At 39.8% G+C, this 17,606-nt stretch overlaps 1 protein-coding gene across 1 annotated transcript in view; it reads right to left on the minus strand.

Annotated features, from left to right (window-relative positions):
• Positions 1-683: 683 nt before the first annotated feature.
• pcxb (pyruvate carboxylase b) overlaps positions 684-17,606 on the minus strand; it is a 359,457-nt gene continuing 342,534 nt past the window's right edge. Inside the window, exons 25-27 of the mRNA XM_033609134.2 lie at positions 9,647-9,787; positions 9,117-9,218; positions 684-4,514 (exon numbers count right to left, since the gene is read on the minus strand). Of these exons, the coding sequence (XP_033465025.1) occupies positions 4,365-4,514; positions 9,117-9,218; positions 9,647-9,787 (393 nt within the window). The 3' untranslated portion in view covers positions 684-4,364. The remainder of the gene's footprint in view (positions 4,515-9,116; positions 9,219-9,646; positions 9,788-17,606) is intronic.

The raw sequence follows: 17,606 nt of genomic DNA on the forward strand, positions 1-17,606 counted from the left end.
GATTCAGCGAGGTTAATCAGTATTTGATCAGCTCTAAAGAACCGGTTTAAAGACAGCAGGGTGCGGCGGTAGATCCACATCCAGGATACAGGATTTACCTTGTTTGGCTGTGTTTGAGGTTTTTTTGTTTGGTGCTTTCCTGGATACAAACTGAATTCTGATGTGCAGAGAGGATGGATGGACGGAATAAAATTAGCATGCTTTATGTAGAATAACTCAAAGACAGTCTGGCTCCCACAATCCAGCATATCCCTGAAACATTATGGTACAAAACGTGATGAAATTGTACAGTCTAATTAAATGACTTGCATTGATTTGCCAAGGTTTTGGCCTGTGACAACAGCCTTTTCACTTCAATTCCTCACATCTATTGTTGAAATTTAATTACTAGTTGGACACATTATTCTGAAAGAGCTGCGATTTGACAGGCTGATATGAAATGCAAGGCTCAAGCTTTCAGGGATCTAATATATATTTTACTGTGGCCAGCATGAGCTAATCAGTCTGCTTTGTAGTGAGACCTTGACAGGCAGGATCATACAAGGTCGTGATATTTATATAACAATATTTGTTCTTGAAAACTGTTAACTAAAGCTGGCCTTCACTCCGTCTTCTGCCCTTAGTCTTCCAGTGCTTTGACTACTGCTGTGTAGAATACACAATGCACACCAACACAATACAGATTCAGCTGGAGTTAACTTTATTTGTAAGTACAGAGAACAAGAACTATCATTGCTTTTATATTATTTGTTTCCCTTTTGTGCGCTCCAGCTCAAAGACTTTCGTAAGACTTTAACATACTTAGATCTTTAAAGAGACAGTTCACCCCATAATCAAAACCACATTTTTTTTTTTTACCCCTCTTACCTTTCCCCCCCCCCTCTTTATCAGTCTAAATTGTTTTGATGTGAATTGGGGGTGTTTGAGATATCGGCCGTAAAGACGTCTGCCTTCTCTCCAATGTAATGGAACTAGAAGGCACTCAGCTTATGGTGCTCAAAGTGCCAAAAAAAATACATTTGAAAAACTCAACAGCAATGTCTCTTTACAGAAATCATGACTCTGTTACCGAGCCGAGTACCATGTAGTTCCATTATACTGGAGAGAAGACAGAGCCGATATCTCTGATATGATTTTGAGGTGAACTGTCCCTTAAAATGTAAACTACTTCAGTAAATGAAAATAATTAAACTAAAATGTAGATTTCACAAGTAGGATCATTTAGAAACAAGAAAATGAAAGAAAACTTGACAACTGAAACACTGATAGAAATTGCACTGAGACACTTTGAATCTGCAGGCTGTCATTATCTTAGAGTAAATAAACAGTTTGCTTGGTTCCAAAAAAAACCCCCACATAATGGAAAGCACCAGAAAGGGAAAAAAAAAGGAATATCACAGACCGTATTTTCATACTCTCTGCGACAGTTCACCTCTTGATAGTGTGAATTCAAGAATAGGTCATGTTATATCCTCCTTACTGAAACAAATAATATTTTCCAGCTGTGTCTACTTTTTCTCCAATTTATTCTGGGTTTTTTTTTTTTTCACCCCTCAAACATTGAACAGTAGTACATTGTCAGAAGCACGGTTGTTAGAACCACTGCTGGCTTAGACAGAAAAACACTGCGATACAGTTTACATTATTGCATGAGTTGTAGCCATCATCTTACATGTGCAAATTTACACTGTTGAGAGAAAGGGAGAGGGGGATGGAGAGGAAACATGATGAAAAGGTGGATGGATAATTGGATAGATGGCTGAGGCAGGAAAAGTGGATAAACAAGGAGTAAGGAGAGGAGGAGGAGGAGGGAACTTTACATTATTGTGCGACAGCTTGTCAAAAACACTCATTCATACAATTCCACCACTTCATCTCTTTCAAATTATTTCAAATACAGATAAAACCAGGATGTACAGTGAGGCATGGGAGTGGGCTGGGGAGAGTGAGGAGACATATCAGTGGTCTAATTAATGACAGCATCGCTGCTCAGTATTGATGCATAGATCAGAAGGGGACTTGTTCTCAGAGGTAATGGAGCAAAAATCCTGGAAACGATTCAGCCAAGTACAAACTTCAGTTTTGTGTTACAATCGATGTTTCCTGTCGAGGCTGCGCGGATGTTTTAGGAAAGTAAGCTGTTGTAGTGTGTCTATTCTGGCTCGCTGTCCCAAACACGTCATGCTTCACTGTATTACAAGGAGTTTGTGACACTGCTTTCTTACTGTAACTGATATGTCATCTTATTTGATTTCCTTTTGGTTCACTGTCGACTTCCCCTGGTCAGCATAGCTTAACATTCAGTTCGGCATAGATCACTTTCAGGTTCTGATATAAGTGGAAAACTGAGTAAAGACACAGTTGAATCTTGTGAGTTTTAACTCCCATCATCTGTTGCTGCTTTGCTGTTAAATGTTTTGGATACAGTATGGAGGTGTAGCCACAGTACCGTGAGGTGCATTTGATTTTTCTTTTGATGCAGGCAGCACTTGAGGACTGGGAGTATTTTTGCATCACTGTATGTGTACGTGTATGAATATTTGATTTAATCTAGAATGTGTTTTCTGCTCTGGAGGTGCAGCATAATGGGGACTGATTGACTGTCTTCAAATATGCTTTGCACTGACACACGAACATACATACTTACATACAGACTCATTTATGCAAACACACACACGCGCACGCACACATTAGAAATATAAAGCCGAGTGCTGCTACTGGGAGTCTCTAGAGTCTCTTATTAGTCCGGCTAATTTCACGTCATTTGACAGAGAATTAATTCATAAATTAATCAGCAGAGCCTCAGAAAATAACACCACATGCCTCCATTACACCACCATGTAATCCCATTTACACCTAGCATTAAAATCCCCATGCAGTCAGGAGACTATTCACCATAATCTGCCCGGTTCTGAATAGACAGGCTGGAACTGCTCCTCTGACAACTTTTCCAACATCACACTCACTGTTAAACTAGAAAAGGCTCAAATGCCACCTTAAGACTCTGTGACTTTACACCTCTAAAATGATCCAGCAGATAGAGCTCAGTTGGTTTTAGTGGGCCACTGTAGAGCTGGCTTTGGATTAAGAAAGCTGCATTTAAATCAACTATAACAGAGGGACTTTGTAAAAATCACATCTGTAATCCTTCCAACATGGCCTACAGCTTCATTTCAACAATGTCTCTACAACGTGCTTATGGCTTTGGGATTTAACAGACAGGTGTGAATGGGAAAACATTTAACACCAGTGCAGATCTTTCAAAAAATAAACCATCTACTGTTACTGATACAGCAACAGAACACATTTTTACTTTGGTGCAACACTGGCATGTACATCTGTGCCCGTTAAACCTTAAACTGTGCCACCTGCTTTGTTGTGCTTCTCTTTCTGTGAAAATATAGATTTTTTTGTGGCAACATATGTAAAGCAGGTTGGGGAAAATATTGTGATTTCTTTCTTTCAGCCCCTGTGTACTTTGTCTTTCAAAAAAAACAATGATCTTTTTTTTTTTTTTTTTACATATGAAAAAGAAAGTGTCTAAATGCTGTCAGTGATTACACATTCTGAAAATGCACTGTGACTAATGTCAAAGATTGATAATGTCTTGCAATGGCAAGCCAGCAAAACAATGAAAAACATTGTTCCCGTATGAACAAGTGATTTGATAACACATTCTCAAGTCTATCCTTGTCAGTCTGAGCCCTCTGATTAAAAGGAAAAACATTTAGTAGTCATTAATATAAAGTTTCACCTAGTCACTTTGAATATATTAGGCAACACCAACAGCATAGAAATGGAAATTGTGGCATTTAATGCAAGTAGATGTTACGACCCTGTTAGTCTTACACATCATGGTTAGCTCATTTTGTTATACATCACATTTAAAACATTTAAGTAATGGAATGTATCATAATTCAAATATATAATGTTTTTCTAAACTGTTTTTCACAAGTTTCACAGAACATTAAGAGATATACTGTTTTTGACCTAATCACTACACCTAGGGGATAATTTAGTTTCATTAGTGGTATAATTCAATAAGGAATTCCCACTGAATTAAGATATTTAAGGATTGTCATATCTACTATTTACGCCCTTTAGGTGTCTGGATATGTGTAGAGCTGTGCTTCATTTTGTATCCCCAGTGTAACCAAACGAAATATGTACAAATTGGGGGCCAAAATGTCTCATAGTACTGCCACACATAAGAGCTGTCTTTAACCAAAGGAATTCCTGTTTTTCCTCTTCTTTTTTTTTTTCTCAATCTCCCCCTGTTCCTCAACCTCGCCATTTCCAGAATCAAATGATCTAACTCCCTTCTACTACTACTCCCCTTCCCTCCCTCTCTCCGCCCTCTCACTCTATTCCTCGATTTCCAGTATCAGGTCATCTCCCTCCAGGGAGGAGTCGGGCGTGACATGGACAGCCTTAACGGTACCGGCCATCGGGGAGTTGACCACGGTCTCCATCTTCATGGCCGAGAGGACACACAGCGGCTGACCCTTCTCCACCTTTTATGATTGTAAGGACAGTTCACAGAGCATTAAAAACATGAGTCAAACGTACAGATCACTGAACAAGCACTGTAGTCGAAGGTTAACAAGAAAAATACACTCAAATCTGAGAACACATAGGGCACTCTTCTGTCTGAACTTTGACATATTGTCAGCGTTGCTAATACAGCCAATTAAACTTGTGAATGTAAGTTTGAATTTAATGGAATAGTTCACCCAAATTACAAACAACATAGTTACTTATGCAGGGAGTTGAGGTGCTACTTTTCCAGGTTTTGACATACATCTGAGATTTCAGCCTCCACCTTTTGACTATGGAGAATGAACATTCATTTGTGGTGCTCAAAGTAGGGATGGGGCCGATCCGATCCAGTATCGGTATCACGTTCTGATACCAACGCAATTCACGGATCTGAAATTTCCGATCACGTTGTTTGCTGGAATGATGATTGCTACATAGTAGTGTTGCACTGACCGCGGTACTAAAACACGACGGTACATATGATACCATAATGTTGGAGTACTGTAGTACTACGGTACCTCAGGTACCACTACTGTGGGATAAGATCAAAGTCCAATCGCAAGAGCGTGAGTGTCCATGCGCATGCGCCGTCCAATAACGGCGCGCGCTGTCCACCTGGCACTCAATATGCCGCTGCAGTGGTTTGTATCCAGTGACATTTCAGGTATGAACTGAGCTACTGAGTATCTTTAAGCAGTGAAAGTTATTATTAATTTATTTTTACTTGTAGGTTCGATTTGTTTATATATGCTACAGTGATTTGTTTTCCACTACAGAGCTCTATGGTGCGAGCATTTTACTCGCATTTGCGACTAAAAATAGTTTTGTGTGCGCAAAATAAATCATTCAGCACGCTGTGTGTGTACAGATTTCAACCAGCAGCAGAAACTAAAGGCAAATCCTGCCGATTGTGGGTTGAACGGGGGTCACAGACACAGAGGGGAATGTATTCCTGTCAAATACGGCGGAGGCTCATAGTGCTGCGCGGCGCAAGAATGGCTCACCGGCGATAGAGAAGTCCGACTCCAGGTCCACTAATGTCCTCTTCTTGGTGTCATGACTGCCCAAAAGCACCTGAACAGCTGAACTGTGGCGGCACACAGTATGTGGCGTGTCAGAGGAGAAACGAGCTGTTCACATTTCTCTCTTTGTGGCAGGTAATGGCCGACAAACCTCACCGCACTTTAGGGACTGTTCGCTACTTACGAAGGGACCGTCAGGGGAGGAGGGTGGCTGGTTGACTTTTATTTCATTTATTTATTTTATTTTGATCCCCCCCCCCTGTTTATCACTTATTGGTGCCGTTTTTGAAGTATGAAGAAGTCAGTAAGTAATTTATTCCATTGAAATATCATTGATGCATTATAGAAAAGTGATTTATCTTTTTATAAATGACAAAAGGCACATCTGCCTCATTTTCGCTGTCATGATACTACTCAGAACCATGATACTTTCACTGGTATCGTACCGTGGGTCCCAATTTTGGTACCGTGACAACACTACTACATAGTGTCTACTTGATTTGTATCTGTGCTGTTCAGATTAATATGACAGGTACTTTTTGTTTTTTGATAGTGTATATTGCACTAGTAGTTTAACACTGTCTTGGAATTTAGTAAATATTGACAATCAATTTGAAACCCTTACAGCTGCGTATTTGTTTTCAGGATGGGATTTTTCCTGTGAACAGGATTTCCTGCTTTTCTGACCTTATACTTACCTCAAGTTGCCTTTTGGGACATACATGCATACATACGTACATATCATACTTGCCTGTAGAGAGGAGTTCATTACAGCTTCATATAAAATCAACAATAATGATAATAATAATATTAAAGCAAACAGAGCTCTGGTATCGGAACAGTATCGGTATTGGCAGATATCCAAATTCAGGTATCGGGATCGGATCGGAAGTGAAAAAATGTGGATTGGTGCATCCCTAGCTCAGAGCACTGAAAAATTACAGTGTCCCTGTTGAACTTTCCAAAATGTATTTTTCAGTGTTGTGAACACCACAAACAAATATTCAGTTCATCTTTTTGGAGCTGGGTACTGAACCTCAGTACTTACAGTAAAACTTCAACTAACAGCCCAGGCTTTTATTTGCTTCAATCACTGAACTCAACCGGTGGATATTTGGGACAGGCTTTTATTTCCTTTTGCACAAAACTCTTGCTCATCAAAGATGGCAAATTATGCCACTTTGTTTATATAAACCAGTATGAATATGATCTGTATAAAAATCATAACATATTAATTACAAATAATTGATTTGATCTTGCTCAGAGAGACAGCGCATTTACGCCAACCTCATGCACTGAGAGTGAGTGGGTAGGTTGTGAGACAGAGAGGGAGCTAGAGAAGACAAATAGAGGGAGACAGACACACCGGTTCACCCTGGTGACAGTTGAGGACACTTGTTTTACGGCACCTGGCATACTGACACAACAGCACTCTCTTTACCTTATAAAACACACCTGCCCATGGGACTGACGGACTAAAGGAGTATAAATAATCTGAATGGACACGTTTGGACAATATGACCGCTGCCGAGAATCAACACTTTTTTTTCGTCTCTCTCGCTTGCCTTGCCTGTAAATGCTTACGGTTTTCTTAAATTGAACTGAACGACTTAACTATTGGGAATTTAGCTGAGCTAACAATGTGTAGTATGTCCATACTGACAAATATTTCAACATTTTGTATGGATGATCTAAGCAGCCTAGAGCTTAGGGCTGGGGCAACGCGTATGACATCACTGACTACATAAATACGTCAATGCGTTGGTTCAAACTAAACAATGGCGGCGTGCATCAGCAGCAGCGGTGCTGTGCTATTGTGCTATAGGCTATTTAAGTGCTGGAATTTGTTATTTACGTGACAACGCCTGAACACAACACAGGCTCCGCTTCATTGACTGTGTGCACAGTGCTGTGCTGCAGGTTCAGGCCGGGCTTGGTTATAATTGTCTCACTCGGGTCGCATTCGGTCAGGAAAATGCAGCCCGAACCGCGCTCTGGTGTGCTCACGTGTGTGAGCATTGGGGCTGAACTCCGCCGTGTGTGTTATAGAGAGCAGAGGAGAATTGTAAACGTGCGACCATGTAGAGACACAAATGACATAAGATAAATGACATAAGGCTATTTAGTTGGTAAGGCCAAGGTATAGACCTGTTCTATAGGAAAGGTAACCTTAAATGACTTCTGTTGTGATCTGGCACTATATAGAAAATAAAATTAAATAAGATTAACTTGACCTTGTGGGGGGGGGGGGGGGGGGGGGGTATTTATCTTATGCCATTTGTGTCTCTACATGGTCACACGTTTACAATTCTCCTCTGCGCTCTGTAACGAACACAGTGGAGTTTGGCCCCAATGCGCGAACAAACACGCGCGCACAGACACACACAGGTGAGCACACCAGAGGGCGGTTCGGGCTGCATTTACCTACCCAAATCCAAAAGCTAGGGTGCTACAACTCAAATTTGTGATGTCATAGGGAAAGTCTGGAGCTGCTTCGTAGACCAGTGAAAGATGGTCCAGATGACGCTAAGAGCACCCGGGGGAATGTTCTGAGTACATGGGAACATAATCGGTTTTAAAACAGAGAACACTACAATAGAATAAAGCTCATTTGAGACAGAGGTATAAAAAAGAAAACAAACAAATCAGTCTCCCATTCACTGTCTGTAGAGCAGCTCCAGACTTATTATACCTATGACATCACAAGTTTGACACTTACTTCTGTGGTTTCTGGCTTTGAGAGAGAGAGTAGCTCATGTTCACAAATATCTATTGAACTTTTCCAGGCCATGGAAATAACATACTGGAATTCTTAATTTGGGTGGTGTTTCCCTTTAAGAGGTTTTATATCCATTGAACTTCTGCTTTCCAAGGTCAATGGAAACCAGACCTGTTGTGTAATTGAGACCGGTATTTATTCTTTAAAATGTGTAGCCACATCCAGCTAGTAAAAGTTAATTGAAGTTTTACAGTAGTGGTACTGACCAAAATGTATGTTGAGTATTGAAAACTGTTAAATACTGGAAGTTTGTATCTAGTCAGATTCATGCTCTTCCCTACTTTGATCAGAGTTTCAGAGTGTTTTGTTGGGGCGGAGTTCTTGTGTAACTGCCTGTGTTTTGACAAAATACAATTTGTCTTTTTGTTGAATTTTGTTGAAAAGGGATTTTATCAATACTGAAATAAGCATTGCATCTGTAGTACTGAAATGTTTTAAACAATAGTCAACCCCGCACCTCCGTTGTATTGGTGTAGTAATCTTTCTGTTTCAGTGCTAATTGGATGCTGGCACTGATGCCACAGTGATATTTTCCTTTCAGATATTTAACAGTTTTTTGCTAAATAGAAACAAAAGAAGCACTTTCCAAATGTTAGATGTTGTCGTAAGTATACAAGAACTTTGCATGCATAAAATACATTTTAAAAATTCTGATTTGAATGAGAAACTCTGATCAAAGAATAGAGATTAAAAACCAAATCTGCAGTGGTAGATACCACCACAGTTGAGGTTATGAAATCTGATAAAGAGGATAAGTAGATTAAGCACAAACTAACCTTGGATCCCACTTCCACTTTGACCTCCAGGACCTTTCCAGGCATGGGTGCTCCCACCTGACCCTTGATTGACTTCTGTGCCTTGGGATGGAACTTCATTTCCTGGGTGGAGGGACAAAAAAAGATTTCATGCATCCATCTGTCCAGTCGATCATCCATCCAAGTACCCACACTTGCCTGCCTCCATTTATCCACTCATCCAGCCAACAAGCCGTCCATATAGTCATTCAGCCCCCCATTGAAACATTCCTCCTCAGTGAGCTTCCATCTCCCCCTCACTGCCATTTGTTTCTATGAATAAAAATCACCTGTGACAAGTGCACTGTCATAAAATCTTTTTTTGATCCAAACTGAATAAATAAAACATCAGCTTTTTAAAGAACCTTCCCTTCCTCTCTCTCTCTCTCTCTCTCTCTCTCTCTCTCTCTCTCTCTCTCTATCTATTTATAATTTACCTGCAGACATACAGTACATCCATCCATCATTTATCCATCTACCAACCCATACCTCCCTCCATCCCTTCTGTGTACCTTCATGGCGACAGTATCTTTAACCAGCACAGATCTCAGCTGTCCGTTGAGCTCAAAGAAGACTTCTCTCTGGCCGGCTTTGTTCAGGTCACCCAGTGCCAGCGCCTTGATGTGGAGGATCTTCCCTCTCTCCAGCTCCACCTGAGATGAAACAAGACCAGAGAGGAGAGGAGGATTATTGGAATAAGTGGGGAGGACAGGGGGGAGAGAACAGAATAGGAGAGAGAGTGTGAAGGAGGAAAGGACAGGAATTACATTATATTAGAAGATTGAAATTAATACATGGGTGCCTAGCTCACAAGTCCAGCTAAAGCAATAAAAGAGACTGCAGAGCTTGGTGAAATTAAAAAAAGTGAAGGTAGTGGAGCGAGACAGGCACAATGTTTCCCTCTCTTCCTTATTTCTTTTTACCCTCATGCTGGGCTGGAATGTTTCCCAGCATGCACTTGGTGGAGGGCAGAGAAACACGGACAGATTCATGGTCGGGGACTCATTAAGCCTAACTGTAATTAAACTGCTAAATGTAGTGTAATATGTATTTTATACTAATGTGCAACTTTTTTTATTGCACTCCATTAAATGAGTGACTGTTAGCTCTTGTCAGCTGCCCATTTGTGTTTAACAGTTTGCAAATCTAATCTTATCGGAGTGTTAGGTACTGGTTTAATGAAAGAGGTGGAGCTCAAAAGGCCTTTTAACAGCAGACATTTTGACTTAGAATAGGAAAAGCACAGATGTGATGACTATGGTTGGGTGATATGATGGTATATATCATGGGAGGGCAGAAATGTGTCCACCAGTACAGAGTTGGCATTACAATTTGAACCGTGGGAGCTACTCAGGGTATTCTCGTATGATCTCGCAAACCAGCTGCCTGGCAAGGAAATGTGATTCTGGCAGACATGGAGGCTTCCATTTTGAAAGATTTTAACTGTTTTCAGTCTTGTTTTTAAGTCAAGTGTTGCCTCATGTGAGGCACTTGTTTTGTACATAGGAAGCTCCAATAAAAGACGATAATAATCAAATGTGATGAAGTACATATGGCGTACCATTTCTTAATTTAATTTACAGAGTGATTATTGTGAAGTATACCGTTAATATGATATAAAATGACATATCCAGTGTTTAAAGATTTTGGCCACATCGCCCACCCCTAAATGTTCTTACAACATTAGCAAGCTGTGACAGTGGTTCCATGCCACGGTTACGTCGGCCAAACATTCAGAAGCCCCATTAGTCCAAAACATGTCCCATTGGACCAAAAGCCTATTTCTGCGACAGCCGCTTATCCCAAGAACAAATGCCCATTGCTCTGAAGTCCTGTTTTGTTTTGTTTTTTCAAAAGACATACTCACTGCAGTTAGTTTCAGTTTACAAGGGTGTCCAAGGGCTTTTCCAGCAACTTTTGTGCCACCAAACGTGGGTGTTCTAAGCCAAAACATGATAATGTCCCAACCATAACCAAGTGGTTTATGTGCCTACACCTAACCACACTGTCACTAAAGCATTGTTGACAAATGTAACGTATCCTTGCTTTAAAGAAACATACAATGCCAACATTTGTTTCTGGCAATAGGGTTGTGACTGCAGGGAGTGTGTATTTTTGGTGAAATAGGACCTAGGAGCAATGGGTGTTTGTTTTTGGGATAACTGTCAGAGGGACATTTTTTGGATTAACAGGGCTTAGAATTTTGGACTGTGGAAACAATGGGCAGTCCCTGTGACAGTGATGCTGCTTTCACATCTTATGAGATGGATTGCAGAAAAGGGATGGATTCATTGTGCACTGACAATATATCACCACATCTATTAAATTTGGGTGTAATTACACTGAACAACAGTGTTTGGCTGGTGCATGGCTTTGACATTTGTTTGGTTCAGGCACTTTTGTATTATGAAGTGCCAAAATGATTATTATGAATGCAGCACAAGCCAGCATGCACAGCACCAGGATCCTGAATTGGAAGCAGCTGAAGGGAATTCAGCCATCATTAATTTTATTATTTACAAATGTGCCCTTTCTGCTGTGACGTCAAAATGGCTTCCATGAAAAAGGCCTGTTATAAAATGCCTGTCATGAAAGAACCAACTTTATTTATATATTTGGTCCTAAAGACATTTAGTCATTTAATTAATAGCTGAATTGACTATAGTCTTTATAACTGATTGCATTATTGTCACTATAATTCACTTACTTTTTATAAAAGGAGCTGCCATAATGCACAGAGTACAGTAGCAGAAAAAGCATCATAACAATTTTTATAGACACGACTTAGGTGTCTGCAAAGTTCAGCTAAATGGGCATTTAACATTTACTTTGTGTTGACTAAGAATGATTTTGAGGGAGGAGATGAAAACAGAGAGAAGTCTGTAAAGACTTGTGATAAATACTCTGTCGTCTTTGTGTAGGCACTGAGCTGGTAAAAATTAAAGACTTGGTAACACTTTACAATAAGGTAGACAAAATTAGAGTAGTTACTGAGGAACTGATGAGGAACTGATGAGGAACTAATGAGGAACTAATGAGTAGTTACTGAGGAACTAATGAGGAACTAATGAGTAGTTACTGAGGAACTAAGGTACACAAAATTAGAGTAATTACTGATGAACTAATGAGGAACGAACGAGTAGTTACTGAGGAACCAATGATGAACTAATGAGTAGTTACTGAGGAACTAAGGTACATAAAATTAGAGTAGTTACTGAGGAACTAATGATGAACTAACTATTAGTTAATGGTCAGTTCTTCATGTACTCAAGATCAAATTTCATAGAGGAGTTAATCACGACTTAATAATTAGTGAACTAGTTACTTCAGTACAGAATCATTACTCAATAACCCGTCCATTAGTTAACCTTTTTATGTCCTAAAGTAAAGTGACACATAATGAGTAGTCTTTCATTACTTCATCATCTTTACAATTAGTTCCCTAACAAATAAAATCACAGACAGCAGGATTCTTGAGAAGAGTTTAATAAATTATTTTCAGACCACATACACATTAATATGATCATCCATGTTATTCTGTACAATGTGCTGACACACCAAACCGACATCAAAGAACTAGCGGCAATGAAAGCCAACTGTTGCGTCGTCTACGTCGCCTCACGTCACCCTGTGTCAGTTGTATTTGAACACACTACAAAGACTACACCTGACGCTTGAAACGGTTACTCATTTATTTTGGCACTGCCCCATTGTCAAAAGACTCTGGAGTGATATTTGTAATTTTATTGCGAACAATATTGAAAAAGAATTTAAGCAGTTTTGGAGGGATGTGCTGTTTGGACTTTTTGACTTTAACCGAAATACGGCAAAACCCATTGAAAGATTTATTATTAATCTCATCTTACTTTTGGCAAGATTTCACATTCACAAATGTAAGTTTACACACAGAAAACCTTCTTTTGTTGCTTTCGTTACATTGATTCCATTACATTTTCCCTCAATCAAAAGGCAATCAAAACCATTAATATTTGTGATCATTTTAATATTTTCTTGTACACTCTTATCCCCCCTGGCATATGTGATATATGACATATATGTGTAATGTTGAAGATCTGCATTCTGTAATCTTCCTGTCTTAAATAAAGTTGTGAAAATGGCCAAGTAGCACGTACGTTCTGCGCCCGCGTGAAAGGAAATTACGCAAAAAGGGAACCCGGAAGTCCGTGGAATGCACAAGATAAACAAAGTAGTGCGGAGTGACAGAGTGATACATCCTGTCAGCTGACGGGTTTCCTATCTGTGCAGCCGAGCACCGCAGCACCTCCACGGACTATTACATCCATACGGTCCCGGTGTTTCCTCCACAGGCTCTACTTCACTCAGCTTCACGACAAACCCGCTCCTTCTTCCCACTTTAACCTGAATAACAAACCAGGGCTCGGTGCTCCGGTTGGATCCAAACGGGAGAGCTGGGGCTAGCGGGGGCTAACTGGCTGTGATTCCCTTCGGTCCTCATGATTCAGTAATCATTACCTACTCATTTTGATGTCTCACTTTAGGGTACACAAAAAGGGTAGGTAATGATTAAGTAATAGTTAGTTCCTCATTAGTTCCTCAGTAACTACTACTCTGAAATTTGATCAGGAGTTACTGAAGAACTGACCATTAACTAATAGTTCATCATTCATTCCAAATTTGTTTCATAGTAACTACTTTAAATTTTGTGCACCTCAAACAACTGTACTGTGAACAATGGTGTGATCAGTATACAGTACTTCACACGCAGCCCCCATGATAAATTCTTTAAGCTTAGCCTACCTAAAATGTGACACACTATCATATTTATTTCTAAGGCATCATCATACAGAATAACATGGATGATCATATTAATGTGTATGTGGTCTGAAAATAATGAATGAAACTCTTCTCAAGAATCCTGCTGTCTGATTTTTTTTTTTGTTAAGGAACTAATTGTAAAGATGATGAAGTAATGAAAGACTACTCATTATGTGTCACTCAACTTTAGGACATAAAAAGGTTAACTAATGGACGGGTTATTGAGGAATGATTCTGCACTTATGAAGTAACTAGTTTACTAATTATTAAGTCGTGATTAACTCCTCTATGAAATTTGATCATGAGTACATGAAGAACTGACCATTAACTAATAGTTAGTTCATCATTAGTTCCTCAGTAACTACTCTAATTTTGTGTACCTTATTGTAAAGTGTTACCAAAGACTTGAATGGATCTATGCTGTATCTCTATCTGTGTTTCCACCAGACGTAGCAATTCTGACATCAGATAGAGAAAAGTGTTATAGACAGAATGACAATCTGAGAGATAAAGAGACAGACAGGCAGACTGGAGGATATAAAAACATTGTTCCAGCCGTTAGTAGAACTGTAAACTCTTTGGCTTTACCTGCCAGCTGTAAAGTGTCATTTTAAGACAAAGACATAACTCTGTCTGTCTACCAACAACAGACACACTCTTTCCCCCCTCATATCAATTCTGGTCACTGCTGCATTCTGTCTTGCTAGTCTCTCCCTCGACACCGGCCACTGTACTTCTTCATTTATCTCACGCCTCCTCTCAAATCTTTCATCTCACCGGTCGGAAACTCATTTTTTCCGTCTTTCCATTTGTCCAACTTCCTCTGTCTGGCTTTCAATCTCTCTCTTTGTCAGTCCTCCCATGTGTCACAGCTTTCCATTTCGTATTGTTATTTTTCTGCCCAATTCTGGGGCCACTCTGTCTCTCATGCCGTTGTTAATTTCCTTCATCTGCCTCTTTCGGCTTCTCTTCTCTTTAATCTGTCTGTGGCTCTCTGTTTTTCCTCTGCTGTGTCTATCCACCCTTTTCCTCGACCCTTCCCCTCTCATCCTTTTTGTTTCTCACATTGCCATCTCGGCTGTTGGGTCCCCATTGATATTCTGAACTAAGTCTCAGCGCGAAGACAAAAATATATGCTGCTGCAGGTACGTATTGATCTCAATTTCATTCTGCCTCTCTCTTTCTCTGGGTGCTCTGACTCTTCATCTATTTCCCTCACTCAGTATCTGGTAACAAAACCTTTCTTTGCATGCCTTTGCTTTCTCTCTGGCACTCAATCTTCATCTCTCTGTCTTTCTCTCTCTCTCTCTCCACCCTGCCTTGAACTGAACTTCTCTCCAGCTTGTGCTGTTTTGTCAGGCTCTTGGCAGCACTTTGCAAAAAACAAAACTGCCTTCCCATTTCCAACTGTGTGGCTTCGATACTGCATCTCCGTACAACTGTTCCCATGAAAAATACAGTATGCGTCTGTTTGAAGAGTCGCACAAGATTTATGAATCTTTTGAAGATGATTTTGTCTGAGGTGTAACTGTGTGTTTGTACGCCAGTTTCATACTGAGTTAAAGAGACAACTTCAGTGCACTGTGTCGATATCTGAAACACCACAGATGCATTAAGACTTCACAGATTAATCTGACAAGCTCACACACACTGCTTACACCACAGCCCCTATGGTTGGCTTCTATTATCTGCTTTAACTTTCAAACCAATGCCAGGTAAAACTTATGTGTCCAGAACATTCAAGCAGTCATTGGGCTGAATAATAAATAAGGACGCAAAGACAAAAATAAATTCTCTTTTTTCTACAACTGGCCTCTGCAACTAATGGCACAATACGAGAATTTCCTAATTCCATACAACAACCCCTAATTTTATACGCTACAGTATGAACTATACACTACTGCTGTGTTCCCATGGAATCAGGGAGATGGTAGACAGCAAATCAGTTATCAATTTAGTGGACAAGAACAGGATGGTAAAATTATGTGAGGCTGGCAGAGAATACCAACAGTGTAAAGGGTAGATGGCACTGCTGGACAAAGTTGAAATGTTTTAAGTTTTTGCCGTCCTCTGAAATTTACAACCTTATGTCTGTTAGCTCCTTCACACTTGGAGATTACACAGGCAATCTGCACAATTACTGGACTAAAAATCGCATAAAATAATAAGCACAGAGTTATTTTATTCAATATATTATATTCCATTCTTCTGCCAACAATACGGATTCACTTTTGGAAGATATCATCATGCCAGCTTCGGTTTCCTGTCCTGCCATTCTATCGCACCGTTTGTTTTTCCCGTCCTGTTTAGAAGGTGTTCTCCGTCTGCGGTCTGCCTGATTCCATGTGAATGCGGCATAATTCATGTATGTCGTTATAATTAGTGTTAACAACCCCCCCCCCCCCCCAAAAACAAAACAAAAAAAAAAAAAAAAACTGTTCTGTGATCACTGGGAATGATGTAATCCATGCACTGTGAAAGACTATTCAAATTGTAACTTTGAAATGCCACGTTAATTAAACTTTAAAAATAGTTGCAACTTTCTACATTATTTTTAGGCTGTACGGATTTTAAGGCAAAGCGTTGTTAATTATATGTTAGAAATATATGGTATTTTGATATCTGCTTGCAAGAAAGCCCTCACAAGGCGCTGGTTGCTTCCCGAACCCCCCACATTAGAGGAGTGGATAGATATTGTAATATGTACCTTATCTCTTCACCTTCAGAAAAATGTGTTCATTAAATTCTGGGCGAATTGGGTGGGTGGGTGAAATACGTAAGACCCTTACGACCTGACTTTGTGGAGGTATCGGACAAAAGACCCTATGATGTTTAGTCAAGCAAACCTCATTGACTGCTCTCCTATTTTGTTTTTTTTTTCCTGTCTCTTTAATCCCTCCTCAAGTCTCCCTGACATATGGTGCTTATATACAAAGTTTCTTAAAATTGTGGAAAAAAAATTGAACAGCAGGAGAAATTACTTTGCTTGTCATATTTTATGTCTTGCTTTGTAAACTGCTGACGGGGAAAAAAAATAGACAGCTAAATATTTTATTATATGTATATATTTTTATTTTATATTTTATATTAATTTCTTGTTCTCTGAGACCTTCCTCAGTTAGGTTAAGTTAGGGACTACATGTCGCTTGCTTAAACATCTACAAGGCATCAAGTCAAAATAAAGACAAGTTCATCCCTGGGTAAGGCATTAGAAAGAATCCATATTTTTAGCTAAGAATTTGAGCCTCCACACCCTCAAACAAACTACAGAAATGAATTCAAAGTACATACAATTCTATCAAAGTCACCTCTAAGCACCCTGCCTCCTCAAGATTTGGTTTCCTATTACCATACATGTGATAGCATCTCTTGCACATTAGCTATGTTCTGTATCTCTGTGACATATCTGCTGTGTTCTCATCTATAAGGCCCTCACATGCTGCTTGCATTTATTCAGGAAGGACCCTCAAGCACCGAGCTATTTCTGTTTAACTCAGCTGCTTATGCACTCAGTGGTACAGTATAGTATCTCTGACTGAAACACGTTTTCACAGTGTGCTTCACTGTCATGTCTCCGATATGACTTTATTAATGACTTGTGTTGCCGGTGAGTAATGAGATTACTGCGGTGAACAGAGCTCCGTGTGTTGGTGTCTGTGCACATTAGCACTGACA

The sequence above is a fragment of the Epinephelus lanceolatus genome, chromosome 22 (genome assembly GCF_041903045.1).
Source record: "Epinephelus lanceolatus isolate andai-2023 chromosome 22, ASM4190304v1, whole genome shotgun sequence".
NCBI lineage: Eukaryota > Metazoa > Chordata > Actinopteri > Perciformes > Serranidae > Epinephelus > Epinephelus lanceolatus.